This window comes from Carcharhinus amblyrhynchos, chromosome 17, assembly GCF_965287045.1.
Source record: "Carcharhinus amblyrhynchos chromosome 17, sCarAmb.v2.hapA, whole genome shotgun sequence".
Classification (NCBI taxonomy): Eukaryota; Metazoa; Chordata; class Chondrichthyes; order Carcharhiniformes; family Carcharhinidae; genus Carcharhinus; species Carcharhinus amblyrhynchos.
The window spans coordinates 2,145,408-2,161,765 of record NC_137340.1 but is presented as its reverse complement, the minus strand read 5'-3'; the positions used below and the strand labels follow the sequence as shown (position 1 = coordinate 2,161,765).

Here is a 16,358-nt window from a genome sequence, read left to right as displayed (position 1 = left end):
TTTCTAATACAGCTCAGATTGAAGCAAATTGAAGATCATACCTGGCATCTGAGCTCTGAATGATAGGTGGTAGCTGTTGATGATCTCCCACCAGCACAAACCGATCAGCAGCAAATAAAGGGCCCAGACAGATCAGCTGGTTGATCTGGGATGCCTCATCCACAATACAGAAGTCAAACCTCCTTTGACTGAAGATTGGATGCTTCATTCCCATACAGGTTGTTGCAACTACCAGCTATAACATAATGACCCACCATTAAAATCAGATTATCTTCATTGATCATGGCTGACAAACAAAGACTTGCATTCATATAGTACCTTTCATACTGTGATAAGCACTTAGTTCACAGCCAATCAAATGCTTCTGAAGTGGTCCCAGATGGAACAGTGAAGTCGCAGGTGTAAAATAATGAGGTAATTTTAAAGGGAAACAACAATTCAAATTTGGCTAGGGGACAGTGGGTAAAGAGCAGGAAGAATAAACGTTTTTTCAATAGAATTGGACAGTTATGTATACCAGTAATCTGGGACTTCGATACTGTAACATATGGACGTACATTCTTTGGTGATATCAAATTAGAGAGATAGACAACACTGAAGAGGGCTATCTCAGGTTACAGGACATACAGGTTTTTTATTCTATAATGGAATTTGGGTGTTGCTGGGCAAACGTTTATTGCACATTGCTAATTGTCTTCTTAAATCACTTAAGAATCAAACACATTGCTGTGGATCTGAAGTCACCTTTTGGGCAGACCAGGTAAGGACAACAGATTTCTTTCCCTAAAGGGCATTAGTGAACCAGATGGATTTTTACAACAATCATTGCCGGCTTTAAGAGTTCAAATTCCAGACTTTTATTGAATTCAAATTTCACTATCTATTGTTGTGAAAGCGTTACCTAGGGTCTCACCACACCTCACCTTAGAGGCTGCGTTAAAGGATATAGGAAAGTGAAGTGCTGGAGGAAATTTAGGATTCAGGCATTTTTCCACACAAGAGCCTGAATGCCAGAATAGACGAGGAACCAAATGGCCTTACCCTGTCACTATAAGTGTTGTTTTAACCAAAAAAAGAGACACCATCTAATCTCTAGGTGTGATCCATCCACCTGAGCAAACATGATACTGGTGGCCACCCAGTGAAATCCATTTAATAGACATTCCAAGATGTGAATACATTTTGGATTTTGTCCAACTGGATCCAACGACACTCACAGATCATAGAATCAATCAGTGCAGAAAGTGGCACTCATCATCTGGTGATGATGTGATGGCACTTCATGTATCAGACACTATTTTCCCAGTTCATGTTCTGAATCTCTGATTCCTGTCTGCCACAGTTCCAACTGCTATGTTCCAGCTCAGGACTGCCCTGGCCCAAAAACTGCCATGTTTCTCCTGTACTCCCACCATATTACTCAGCAAATTCATGCAGCGATAGCCTTGTTCTGTTACCTCACATTCGGTGACTACCTTTCATTAGACTATGTTAGTGTCATATAGAAAATAAGGAAAGGGTCAACTCAAGTCACCAGCATGTCCATACAGAGAAGGAATTCAGCAACTTTTTATATTGAACCTAGAAAGGAGAAAGACCCAATGTCAGGCAGATTCAGAAAGTGGTTAAAAAAGGCATACAGGATCCAGGCTTTAATAAATAGAAGCAAAGGGTATAAACCTTTATAAAACATTGGTTTGAACTCAACCAAAGTATTGTTCTGGGAACCACCGTTGAGAAGGAGGTGAAGGCTTTAGTGTGTGCAGAAAAAATTTACAAGAATGGTTCCACGGATGAAGCTCTTCAATTACTTTGGTCGATAAGAGGGGCTTGGTAGTTTCACTTGGAGAAGGATAAGTTGAGAGCTGATTAGTAGAAGTGTTCAAAATCATAAGGGGTCTAGACAATAGATGGAGAGAAACTGTTCCCATTGGCAAAGATTCAAGAACCCAGAGTAACAGATTTAAGATGAAAGATGATAAGGACAATCTTTTCTATGCAGCAAGCAGTTAGGATCAGGGAACACTGTCTTAGGATGTAGAGGATATAGATTCAGTCATGGCCTTCAAAGGGGAATTGGATAAGCAATTCAAGAGAAATATTTGCTGGCTTCAGGGAAAGAATGGGAAATAAGACTAGACAGAGAGCCAGCACGAACATGACAGATCAAAGAGCCTTTTTCTGTACTGCAACCATATGACATAATAGGTATAAGTTTCACTGATAGTGAGTGGATACAGATATCATCTAGTATTTAACAGTACATGGAACAATAAGGGTCCAGTTTAATTCCAGGCAACTACAACTTTTAAAATTTGATTTATGAGGCATCTGTTTACTTGGTAAGATCAGTATTTATTGCCCATCTCTAACTGCCATCGAAAAGGTAGGCACTACTTGAACTGGTGTAGTCCATGTGGTGAAAATACAGCCACAATGTAGTTCAGATGATGTGGGAACGCCCACTACATAATTATCTTCATGTCCTGGCCTTTTACTGGGATCTGCATATGATGAGTTAAATCAGTGTTCTGCTGAACACAAATACATTTTTTAAACAGGCCAAAGACAAAGTCTCATCTTGGATAAAAAGGCTGATGAAACGTGGAGGATTCACTCAGCATGACAGTCTGGGGTATGTTAATTTGGTTACTTGCGTTATGGTAATTAAATGCTCAGAAGAGTCTGAAGGGTATGTAGTCAGAGCAATACATCTATGGGAACAGAATGATGAGATTCAGAAGAGCTAAATGAATTTGTGTTGGATTCATGTGACTAAAGTGTCACATTTTTGTCCCTTTGATGAAATATGAATTTTTTGGTCGTCTGTATGGCATGTGGAAGAATCAGTGCAAAGCTCTATGCGCTCAATATGGAATCAAGAAATATATAATCTGAGCACTCATACAGTCATCATGAAATATGAAGGCTCAATGAAGTCCTGAACCCAAATTGTTGCACGGCATGTGTACATTCTGGTGTTTAAATAAGGCCACAAGATCTGGTCCACCAAGCTTGTTCCACTATTCAGTAAAATAATGACTGATCGGATTGTGGCCTTAACTCCACTTTCCTGCTTGTCTCTCATAAGTCTCTCGTCAATCAAAAATCAACGATCCAGCCACTGCTGCTCACTGGGGGAAAAAACTATTATGAGAGAATATAAGAGTACTTTGCATCAGCATTCACCAAAGAGAGGGACATGGGGGATATTGAAGTTAGGGAAGGGTGTGTAAATACTCTTGGGCAAGTAAACATAATGAAGTAGGGAGTGTTGGGTATCTTAAAGTGCATTAAGGTAGACAAGACCCCAATGTTGGATGGGATCTATCCCAGAATACTGAGAGACACAAGGCAGGAATTAGCTGGGGCCTTAACTGATATTGTTGCATTCTCTTTGGCCACAGGCGAGGTTCCAGAGGATTGGAGAATGGCTAATGCAGTTTCAGAACAGAAACAGAGGTAATCCATGTAATTACAGGATGTTGGGGAAACTGTTGGCGAAGATTCTGAGAGACAGGATTTGTTCGCACTTGGAAGTGAATGGATTTGTTAGCACTTGGAAGTGAATGGATTTGTTAGTGACAGGCAGCATGGTTTTGTGCAGGGAAAGCTCATATCTCACCAACTTGATTGAAATTATTGAGGTGGTCTCAAGAATGATTACTGAAGGCAAGGCGGTGGATATTGTCGACATGGACTTTAGTAAAACATCTGACAAGGTCCCTCATGGCAGGTTGGTACAAAAAAGTAAAGTCTCTTGGGGTCCAGGGTGTGCTGGTTAGATGGATACAGAACTGGCTTGGGCGTTTAAGAGAGTAGTGGTAGAAGGGTGCTTTACAGAATGGAGATTAGCAGCTAGTGGTGTTCAACAAGGATCAGTGCTAAGACCGCTGTAATATACAAATGATCTAGAAGAACATATAGGTGATCTGATTAGTAAGTTTGCAGATGAAGGGCCTGTTCTGCGCTGTAATGTTCTATGTTCTATGACACAAAAATTGGATGAGCAGCAGATGGTGATGAGGATTGTCAAAGGATACAGCAGGATATAGATAGGTTATAGACCTGGGCAGAGAAATGGCAGATGAGTTTAATCCAGACAAATGTGAGGCAATGCATTTTGGAAGACCAAATTCAGGTGCGCATTATAGTGAATGGCAGGACCCTTAAGAGCGTTGACATGCAGAGGGATCTGGGTGTACAGGCCCATGGATTCCTGAAAGAGGCAACAAAGGTGGATAAGGCAGTCAAGAAAACATACAGCATGCATGCCTTCATCAGCCAAGGCATCGAGTACAAAAATTGCTAAGTTATGTTACGGTTAGGCAGCATTTAGAATATTGCGTGCAGTTCTAGTTGCCACACTACCAGGATGTGGATGCTCTGGGGAGGTTGCAAAGAAGGTTTCCAGAACAAAACCTTCTGGAGGATTTTAGGTATAAGGTGAAATTGGATAAACTCAGATTGTTTTCTATGTAAAGATGGAGGCTGAGGGGCAACCTAACAGAAGCCTACAAAATTATGAGAGGCATAGACAGGGTGGATACTCAGGGACTTCTGTAGCAAGACCTGCCAACTATCATACTCCATGCCCTTGCAATAAGGCCTAACATTCTACTTGCCTTTCTAATTACTGTATATTCATGCTAACTTTTCTGATTCATGTACAAGGACACCCAGATCCCTCTGTACTGTAGAATTCTGCAGTCTTCCTTCATTGAGAGAGTGCAGAATTCAAATAATTGGCAGCAAAGCCGACATGAGGAAACACTTTTTCCACACAGTAAGTGGTGAAGGTCTGGAATGAGCTGCCTGAGATTAAGGTGGAAGCAGGTTCGATCAAGGCATTCAAAAGGGAATTAGATTGGTATCTGAAAAAGCGTGTGGCGCATATGGGACAAGGTGGGGAAATGGCACAAAGCATTCAAAGAGCCGGTGGAAGGCAATGAGCTAAATGGCCTTTTGCACCATAATAATTCCGTGATTCTATGAATATTCTGCATTTCTATTCTGTCCCCTAAAGAGAACAGCCTCACATTATTTACATCATACTCCATCAGTCAATTTTTTGCCCACTCTCTTAACCTATCCCTTTGCAGGCTCTTTGTGTCCTCCTCACAACTTGCTGTCCTACACCTATCTCTGCATCAACAGCAAATTTGGTTACAATCCAGCCAGTCCTTTCATCAAAGCTACTAATGTAGATCGTCATAGTTGAGGCTGAAACATTGATTCCTGCGGGATGACCGGATCCCCTTCAGTTAGCCAATTCTCTATTCGTACAAGATTAAACATTCCAGAAGTTCATTTAAAATTTAATTCCCAGAATGTGTAAAACAATCTGGATTAAACTTTTCTGAAAGAGAATCCTCTATCCTCACCATGACATTACCTCCCAACACCATTCGCTCATAAGCAGTAACCTTTTATGTAGCACCTTGTTGAATGCCTTTTGGGAATCCAAATCTACTTTAGCCATCCACGTCATCCATCCTGCTGGTTACATAGAATCACTACAATACAGAGAGAGGCCATTCGGCCCATCGAGTCCACACCGACCACAATCTCACCCAGGAGCCACCCCCATATCCCTACATATTTATACCCACTAATCCCTCTAACCTACACATCTCAGGACACTAAGGGCAATTTTAGCATGGCCAATCAACCTAACCTGCACATCTCTGGACTGTAGGAGGAAACTGGAGCATGCTGAGGAAACCCATACAGACACAAGGAGAATGTGCAAACTCCACACGGACAGTGACCCGAGCCAGGAATCGAACCCAGGACTCTGGAGCTGCGAAGCAGCAGTGCTAACCACTATGCTACTGTGTCGCCCTAATCTACATCTTCAAAGAACTTGAATAAAAATGGTTGCGCTTGGGATAGTACCTAACTCATGCAGCAATGTCCTGGGGCTAAGATGATTGGCTTACAACAGCCACAAACATCATCTTTTGTGCTAGGTATGACCCCAAGCAGTGCAGAGCTTTCCCTCCCTTCCTAATTTTTGCTAGGACTCCTTGATATACAGTCAGTCAAATGCCACCTTGAAGTCAAGTCATTTGCACCTCACCTGGCCTTAACCAGTTAAGAGGTAGAATGACTAATATGCAAACAGGATCCCCATTCCTGATCTATATCCTGTGCTTGCTATTGGGGTACACTGACTTTTCTGTTAACAAGAAAAGGATCAGAGTACTCTGATACATTCCACAGTAAAATAGGCCATAGGCTAGATTCAAATGAAACAATTGGTCCTCTGTGAGTAACAGAAGTGGGCCTTATTATAAGGCCATGCCCCCTCGTTCTAGTTTCATCTGTCAATGGAAATAACTTCCCTGCTTCTATCTTATCTATTCCCTTCATAATCTTATATGTTTCTATAAGATCTCCCCTAATTCTTCTGAATTCCAATGAGTATAGCCCCAGTCTATTCAGTCTCTCCTCATAAGCCAACCCTCTCAACTCTGGAATTAACCTAGTGAATCTCCTTTCCACCCCTCCAGTGCCAGTATATCCCTTCTCAAGCAAGGAGACCAAAACTGTACACAGTACTTCAGGTGTGACCTCACCAGTAGCTTACACAGCTGCAACATAACCTCGCTGTTTTTAAACTCCCTCCAGCAAAGAAGGACAAAATTCCATTTGTCCTTCTTAATTACGAGCTGCACCTGCAAACCAATTCCTTGTGATTCCTGCACAAGGACACCCAGATCCCTCTGCACAGCAGCATGCTGCAATTTTTTTACCATTTAAGTAATAGTCCATTTTGCTGTTATTCCTAACAAAATGGATGACCTCACATTTACCAACATTGTACTCCATCTGCCAGACGCTCGCCCACTCACTTACATTATCTATATTCCTTTTCAGACTTTCAGCGTCCTCTGCACACTTTGCTCTGCCACTAATCTGTGTCATCTGCAAATTTTGACACATTACACTTGGTCCCCAACTCCAAATCATCTATGTAAATCATAAACAATTGCAGTCCCCAATATTGATCCCTGAGGCACACCACTAGTTACTGATCACCAACCAGAAAAACACCCATTTACGCCCACTCTTTATTCTCTGTTAGTTAATCAACCCTCTATCCATGCTAATACATTACCCATAACACTGTGCACCTTTATCTTATGTAGCAGAATTTGGTGCAGCACCTTGTCAAATGCCTTCTGGAAATCCAGATACATCACATCCACAGGTTCAATCAGGTGAAACTAAGCCCTCAGTCAACACTGCTTCACTTACTTCACTCTTGTACATCTCTTCCAGCTCAGTCAGAGTTTGGATAGATTTTCTTCTGCAAATATCCTCATCAGTGAATTTCCGAATATCAGGATGGACCTTCTGATAGCGTCCCAAACGCAGGAAGCCCACCTTGAATCGAGCCAGTTTCAGCAAAATGTTATCAACAGCTGAATGAGTGTAGCTGGTCAGGAGGACACTGAAACCACAGGCATGAAGCATTCTAACCTGAAAGAACAGGAAAAATAGTCATTAAATATATCTGAAGATTAACATGGAAATACATTTTTCGTATCAACAGTAACATATTGCTGTATTGGAAACAATAAAACCAATGATAGACTGAACTGGCCAGCAGTACCAGGAGAGTTTACTGTAGAACCTGGAAATGTAGCAAGTGTTCACCTTTCTTTGCCACATCAGGAACTGACACCAATAAGTTGGCCCTGCTGCAGGCAGTTAACACCTACGTTACCCACAATATTAGTCATAGTCCCATGAGTATAACACTGTTATCGTCTTGGGTGCTGTTCCTTACCAATGTACAGATGGTGGTAGTTTTGCCTGTTCCAGGCATGCCCACAATCAGTGTGTAGTCCTTGGAAAGCAGTACACGTTTCATTGCTTGCTTTTGAGGTTTGTTCAGGCCTTGGATAACAGAAAGCAAAATAAGTGTTTCAGCGGCTGAATAGCGGGGAGTGTGGAGGTAGAAGGAATCTGGCAGGGGTTGGGAGGAGAGGAGGAGGCAGGGGGAAATGAAGCATACCTCGCAGAATATTGGCCACAGTTTCCTTGGCTTCCCGTGGGAGTACAGTGCTCAAGTAGGGAATGAACTGCGGAGGCCTGAGTCCTATGATCAAATCTCGTAACTTATTGCTAAGGGAAAACAGAACAACTCATTATTTTGATACCTAATTAAATCGAACATAAATGAAAAATGAATGCATTGAGATTTTATTTTCAGAGCACTGTGTGTCACAGAGTGTCATTTGGCTTGTTATTTGACACTGCTCTACGTCCAATAATCTAACTCTGCACCTAACTTTGTCCTGGGAGTGTTCGATGGGGATAATGTAGAGGAAGCTTTACTCTGTTTCTAACCTTGCGCTGTACCTGCCCTTGTAGTGTTTGATAGGGAAGTGTAGAGGGAGCTTTACACTATCTAACCCCGTGCTGTACCTGCTGCTAATTAGGCCATTGTTTGGGTACTAACTCTTTGTGGCGGAGACACAGAATTAACCTGAATGGTTCTCAAGACTCATTTTTTTCCCCCTGATCATAATTTGCTGTGTAAAATATTTCCTCCCATCATCTTTAATTTTAAATTTGTGCTCTCTGATAACTGATCCTTCTACTGCTGGAAACAAAGTCAATTACGGCATAGGAGGGGGCTATTCTGCCCATCAAATTTCTCCCTATTTACCCTATTAAAGCCATTCATGACTTTGAACTCCTCTGTCAAACCTTCTCTTCGCCTTCGCTGCTCTGAGCACTCCAGCTTCTCCTGCCTTATTATTACTGAACTCCCTGATCCCATTTTAATAAATCCCTTCTGTACCTTCCCCAAGGCTTTGACATCCTCAAAGTATCATGTCCAAAATTGAATACAATGCTCTAACTGGAGCTCTAGCATAAAAATACAGGAAACAGGAGCCAGAGTGGGCAATATGGCCCTCGAGCTTGCTCCAGCATTCAATACCATTTTAGTTCATATTCAACTTCAACATTATCACCTGATCCCCATATCCCTTGATTCCTTTGTGGTCCAAAAAAAATAACAATTTAAGGCTTGAATATACTCAACAAGTGAGCATACACACTCCTCTAGGCTAGAGAATTCCAAAGATTTGCAGTGAAGAAATTTCTCCTGATCTCAGTCTTAAACACTCAACCCCTTATCCTGAGTTCTAGACTTGCCAGAGGTGACAGCACCTACCATGTCACACTTTCATGCAGTCTTATGGATTTCAATGAAATACTCCCCTCTTCTTCTAAACTCCAGGGAATACAAGTCTGTCATACTCAATCTTTCATTATAGGGCAATCCTCTCATCCCAGCAGTGAAGTTTCATTGCACTCCCAACTAAGACAAGTCTATCCTTCATTAGACATGGGCACCAAATAAGCACAGTACTCCAGACATGGTCTTATCACAGCCCTTCACAATAGGACAAAGGGTACCTTACTCACTTTTATACTTCTGCACCCTTGCAAGAGATGTCAATACACCAACTGCCTTCCACATTTCTTGTTGTACATGACAACACAGAAATAGGAGTAGACCACTCAGTCCTTCAAGCCCCCTCTGCCATTCAGAGAGATTATGGCTGATCTACTTTAACACCATACATTAACACTGTATCCCTGACATTTTTAATCTGTAGAAATCTAAGTCTTGAACACACTCAGTGACTGAACCTCCACAACCCTCTGGAACAAAGAATTCCAGAGATTCACCACCCTCTTCACCTTAGTCTTAAATGGTCTATCTCTTATTCTGAGACAGTTCTAGATCCCCAGCCAGGGGAAACATCCTTCCTCCAGCTATGTATTTTCACTGAGATTCCAAATTATTTCTATCCATTTGCCATTGGTTATCTAACATTGTATCTTTACATCTAATTTTCAAATCCACTGTACCCAATTTACCCCTCGCACCTATTGCTCCAGTTTCAGAATTTAGTGCATCACCCTGGAACTCAATGTGAAAGTCTATCAATTCTTCCAAGGATGATCCCTTAAGTTTAATTAACCGTGTCTCATTAACAAAACAAAATTTAGAGTAGACTCTTCCTTGATTCATTCCACAATACATCTCAAATGTATTCCATGAATCTGTCTTCCAAATTGCTTACTGTCAATTTGATTTGACCAGTCTATATGAAGGTTAAAGTTAAACACAACCATGATATTTGCCTTTATGACAAACTCCTCTCATTTAGAGTTACAGAGACATAAGAAGCCAATCTGCCCATTGAGTACATGCTGGCTCCCTGCAGAACATTTCAATCAGTCCCATTCACCCATTCATTCCCATAGCCCACCCATGTTCATTTCCCTCAAGTTCATCCGTTCAAGTGCCTGCCCAAAGATATGCGGGTCAGGTGGATAGGCCGTGCTAAATTGCCTCAGGTGGATAAATGCATGGGGTTATGGGGGTAGGGCCTGAGTGGGATTGTGGTCGGTGCCGACTCAATGGGCCAAATGGCCTCCTTCTGCACTTTAGGATTCTTTGATTCAATGAAATAATTGATCATCTCTGCTTCTACCACTCTCATGGGCAGCAAATTCAAGACATTACCATTCACTGAATAAAGGTTCTCCCTTACATTCCACAATACATTACCATTCACTGAATAAAGATTCTCCCTTACATTCCAATATATTCCTTGCCCAAAACCTTAAATCCATGTCCACTGGACTTTTTGCTATCAGTCAACAGGAATTTCTAAAATTCACCATATTTTAAATTGACCGGCCTGCATTACCAGGAGTATCCTTGCCTCTTTTCTTGAATAATAATACACTAACAGTATATTGGCTGATAACCTATTCCTTACCAGTTTGTTCTGCACACAAACTGATTCTACCTCCTGTTCTCCAAACCAGGATGATTTCATTATGTGATGTTATTATGTCATTTCCATTTGCCTATCTTTCCGAAACGTCAAGTATCCTGGTTTTGTACTCCATTAGTAAAGCTGAGGACCATACGTATTTTAACTGCCTGCTCAATTTGTTCTGCCCTTTTCAAAAATTGATTTGCATACATGAGCTCATGAAGTTCAACATCATCCAATATAAAGCAACCTGCTTGAACAGCATCCCATCCATCACCATAAATATTCAGGTTTTTTTTGCTCTTGCACTCCCTTTAATATTGTATTATTTGGTTCATATTACCTGGCCTCATTCTTCCAACCAAAATGTAGCACTTTGCCTCCCCTACACTAAATTATATCTGTTTAATTCACCAACCTGCTTATATCCTCCTGCAAACTTTGAAATTATGACCTGTATACCCAAAGTCCAGGTCGTATATTTTATGAAATTTTAGCTTCACTGTGTACCTGAAGCATGACATGTAGTGTTTCATGCTCAAACAAGAATGCATTCCATTACCCAGGGAACTGGCAGCCCTTTATCTGGTCAAGTACAAAAAAATAAAAAAGGTACACAGCAATGTGTCTCTTCCACATTCCCAGCTTACCTGACTGCAGATTGTTCCATCAATTTTGAAAGATTCCCTAAATGAGTTTTCAGAGTTCCAACTCCTTCATCATGGTCGAGCCTGAAGACAGTTTCTAGAGGAAATCTAGAGAGGTTCCTGCATAGCAAAGAAAAGTTCTATTCACTATGATGCAGCATTCTGACCTAGTATATTTTAAAACACAACAAAATGATAAGAGCCAGAATGCCACACTCCAAAGCAAATGATTGCATGGAGGTCATAATATAATCTATATTTTATAAATATAGAACAGTACAGCACAGTACGGGCCCTTCAGCCCTCGATGTTGTGCCGACCTATGTCCAAACCCAAGATCAAGCTATCCCACTCCCTATTATTATGCTGTGGTCCATGTGCCTATCTAATAACCGCTTGAAAGTTCCTAAAGTATCCGACTCCACTATCACAGCAGGCAGTCCACTTGCTGAGTAAAGAACCTACCTCGGACATCACTCCTGTATCTCCCACCATGAACCTTATAGTTATGCCCCCTCGTAACAGCTACAGCCACCCGAGGAAATAGTCTCTGCACATCCATTCTATCTATCCCCCTCATATTCTTATAAACCTCTATTAAGTTGCCTCTCATCCTTCTCTTCTCTAAAGAGAAAAGCCCCAGCTCCCTCAACCTTTACTCATAAGACCTACCCTCCAAACCAGGCAGCATCCTGCTAAATCTCCTCTGCACTCTCTTCAATACTTCCACATCCCTCTTATAGTAATGTACCCAGAACTGCGCACAATATTCCAAATGTGGTCTCACCAAAGTCTGGTATTGTTGCAGCATAACCCCACAGCTCTTAAACTCAAACCTCCTGTTAATAAATGCTAACACACTATAAGCCTTCTTCACGGCTCTATCCTCTTGAGTGGCAACCTTCTGAGATCTGTAGATATGAACCCTAAGATCTCTCTTTTCCTCCACATTCCTCAGAACCCTGCTGTTGACCTGTAATCCGCATTCAAGTTTGTCCTACCAAAATGAATCACCTCACACTGATCAGGGTTAAATTCCATCTGCCACTTTTTGGCCCAACTCTGCATACTATCAATGTTCCTGTGCAGCCTACAAGAGCCCTCCACCTCATCCACTACTCCACCAATCTTGGTGTCATCAGCAAATTTACTAACCCACCCTTCAGCCCCCTCTTCCAAGTCATTGATAAAAATCACAAATAGCAGAGGACCCAGCACTGATCCCTCTGGTACACCACTGGTAACTGACCTCCAGTCTGAAAATTTTCCCTCCACTACCACCCTCTGTCTTCTATGAGACATGATGTGGGTATGCCGGCGTTGGACTGGCGTAAACACAGTAAAAAGTCTGACAACACCAGGTTTTAGTCCAACCTATTTATTTGATTATATTTGAGTATATTTGAGATTTATTTGAGTATGTTATCAAATAAATAGGTTGGACTAAAACCTGGTGTTGTCAGACGTTCTATGAGACAGCCAGTTACTTATCCAATCGGCCAAATTTCCTCCTTACTTCCTTACTTTCTTTATGAGCCTACCATGGGGAACCATATCAAACGCCTTACTAAAATCCATGTATATGACATCAACTGCTCTACCCCTGTCTACACATTTAGTTATCTCTTCAAAGAATTCTATCAAATTTGTGAGGCAGGACTTACCCCTCACAAAACCGTGCTGACTACCCCGGATTAAGCTGTATCTTTCCAAATGGACATAAATCCTATCTCTCAGGTCCCTTTCCATTGACCACCGAAGACAGACTAACCGGCCTATAATTACCAGAGTCATTCCTATTTCCTTTCTTGAAGAGAGGAACAACATTCGCCACTCTCCAGTCCTCTGGCACTATCCCCGAGGACAGTGAGGACCCAAAGATCAAAGCTAAAGATTCCGCAATCTCATCCCTTGCCTCCCAGAGTATCCTAGAATGTATCCCATCTGGCCCAGGGGACTTATCAACCCTCAGGTTTTTCAAAATTGCGAATATAATCTTCCTTCAGAACATCTACCTCCTTCATCCTATCAGCCTGTATCACACACACATCCTCAAAAACATGGCCCCTCTCATTAGTGAACACTGAAGAAAAGTATTCATTCAGCACTTCTCCTAACTCTTCGGACTCCATGCATAAGTTCCCACCGCTATCCTTGGCTGGCCCTAACCTCACCCAGGTCATTCTTTTATTTCTCACATAAGAGTAAAAAGCCTTGGGGTTTTCCTTTATCCGAACACCAAGGACTTCTCATGCCCCCTCCTAGCTCTCCTAAGCCCTTTTTTAAACTCATTCCTAGCTACCTTGTAACCCTCAAGCGACCCAGCTGAACCTTGTTTTCATCCTTACATACGCTTCCTTTTTCTTCTTGACAAGACATTCAACCTCCTTCGTGAACCATGGCTCCCTCACAGCCATTTCCTCCCTACCTGCCAGGGGCATACCCATCAAGGATACGCAGTATTTGTTCCTTGAAAAAGCTCCACATTTTTGTGCCCATACCTGACAGTTTCTGTTCCCATCTTATGCTCCCTAATTCTTGCCTAATCACATCATAATTATCCCTGCCCCAATTATAAACCTTGCCCTGCTGTGTGACCCTATCCCTCTCCATTACAATAATGAAGGATACTAAATTATGGTCACTATCTCCAAAGTACTCTTCCACAAACAAATTTAACACTTGGCCCGGTTCATTACCCAATACCAGGAACCAGAAACTGCACTAGCCATACAAATACTGTGGTTACAACAGCAGGTCAGAGAAGGTGACAAAAGTGATTGTCAACGGAATTGCTGTGGATGTTGTCCACATGGACTTTAGTAAAGCATTTGACAAAGTGTCTCATGGCAAACTAACGCAACAGATTAAATCTCATGAACTAACTAGATGGATTCAGAATTTGTTTGGCCATAGAAGAGAGGGTAGTGGTGGAAGAGTGGTTTTTTTCTGAATGAAGGCCCATAACTAGTGGTGTTCAGCAGGGATCAGTGCTGGGACCTCTGCTATTTGTAATATACATAAATGACTTGGAAGAAAACGTAGCTGGTCTGATTCGCAAGTTTGGGAATGATACTAAGATTGGTGGAATTGCAGACTGTGATGAAGATTGTCAAAGAATACAGCAGAATATAGATAATGAGCTAGATAATTATGGGCAGCACGGTAGCACAATGGGCAATATGGAGACGCAGTGGTTAGCACTGCTGTTTCACAGGTCCAGGATTCCTGGCTTGCGTCACTGTCTGTGTGAAGTCTGCACGGGCTTCCTCCAGTGCTCCGGTTTCCTCCCACAGTCCAAAGATGTGCAAGTTAGGTTGATTGGCTGTGCTAAAATTGCCCCTTAGTGTCCCGAGATGCATAAATTAGACAGATTAGCGGGTAAATATATAGGGATATGGGGAGAGGGCCTGGGTGGGATTGTGGTCAGTGCAGACTCGAACGGCCAAATGGCCTCTTTCTACACTAAAGAGTTTCCATGATTCTATGAAATGGCAGATGGGATTTAATCTGGACAAACACGAGGTGATGTATTTTGGTCAACCCAATTCAGGTGGGAGCCATAAAATAAATGGCAGAACCATCAGGAGCATAGACACACAGAGATCTGGGAGTACAGGTCCACAGACCCTTATAAGTGGCAGCACAGGTGGAAAAAATGGTGAAGAACGCATATGGCCTAACTAATGTTTTATACAACTGTAACATAATTTGCTAACATACTTGATACCCTGTCCTTGGATTTTAAGGCTCAATGTTTCCAAAAAATAATTATGACAATGTATAGAGTCCTTACCGATCAAGTTTGCAGGTAACCTGGGAGGAGTGGACTTCAGTGATATATCCCGAAGATACAGCCAGTAGCATTTTCTCCTGACCACTTACTATCACTCTGTCTCCAATCATTAGTGCAGTTTGAGATATCAACCCACTTCTCCGTGTGAATTGATGTTGGTACTGTCCATCAGTAAGGGTCACTACAGAACCACTGAGCACAAGGTTAGCAATACAACATCCCTGCAGCTCCCTATCAAAACAAAATCATTCAAGTATCAACATAAAACAATGTCAGAAACATTCCACTGCTTTTTTAAGGAAAATAAACTATTATAACAACATTGCTATTACAAAACCAATGGAAAATTTCCCCAATGCCTTCTCAATACAGATTGGTCAGTGTAATACTGTCCTACAGACAGAAAGTTCTTATGTGCAGCAACACAATCGTTTTGCCTGGGCTAGAGAAAGAAAAATTGACTATGGTTCCTGATCACCAGCCAGCAGTCCAATTGGACACTGGACAAGGTCAGGTTTATAGATGCTGCAACTCATCACATAGAGCAAGTGAAGGATGGTCATTTGGGCATCGTGCCAGAGGTCAATCAACATGCTGAAAACATCTCCAGCAAGGATGTGACATTACAATCCTTGGGGTTTGATCTCACATACTTAGATGGTCAGCTAGTCAAGGTGTAACTGGGATTGCATGGGTTATGAGATCCAACTGGGGGGTGGGGGGCAGAGGGGTGGATTTAAACTGCCTTCTTTTTCCCCACTCTCCACCCATTCATAGACCTATCCTGATTTTTCATATCAGGGAAAAGGAAGGTGGTTCAGGGCACAACCACAATAGAATACAAGTATGGGTGCTACATACATGCAGAGTCCAAAATCAGAAGTTAACTGGAATATTCCTTCTGAGGGGAAGTTTAAGTTTATATTTACTTATTATTGTCACAAGTAGGCTTACATCAACATTGCAATGAAGTTAGTGAAAATCCTCTGGTTGCCACACTCTGGCACCTGTTTGGGTACACTGAGGGAGAATTTAACATGGCTAATGCATATAACCAGCATATCTTTTGGATGAAACCGGAGCACCCAGAGGAAA

General features: G+C 41.9%; 1 protein-coding gene across 1 annotated transcript in view; it reads right to left on the bottom strand.

Moving 5' to 3' along the window:
- Nucleotides 1-16,358, bottom strand: part of dna2 (DNA replication helicase/nuclease 2) — an 80,916-nt gene that overhangs the window by 15,598 nt on the left and 48,960 nt on the right. The window contains 6 exon segments of the mRNA XM_080205237.1: nt 42-235; nt 7,264-7,488; nt 7,799-7,908; nt 8,027-8,136; nt 11,471-11,587; nt 15,264-15,494. Of these exon segments, the coding sequence (XP_080061363.1) occupies nt 42-235; nt 7,264-7,488; nt 7,799-7,908; nt 8,027-8,136; nt 11,471-11,587; nt 15,264-15,494 (987 nt within the window).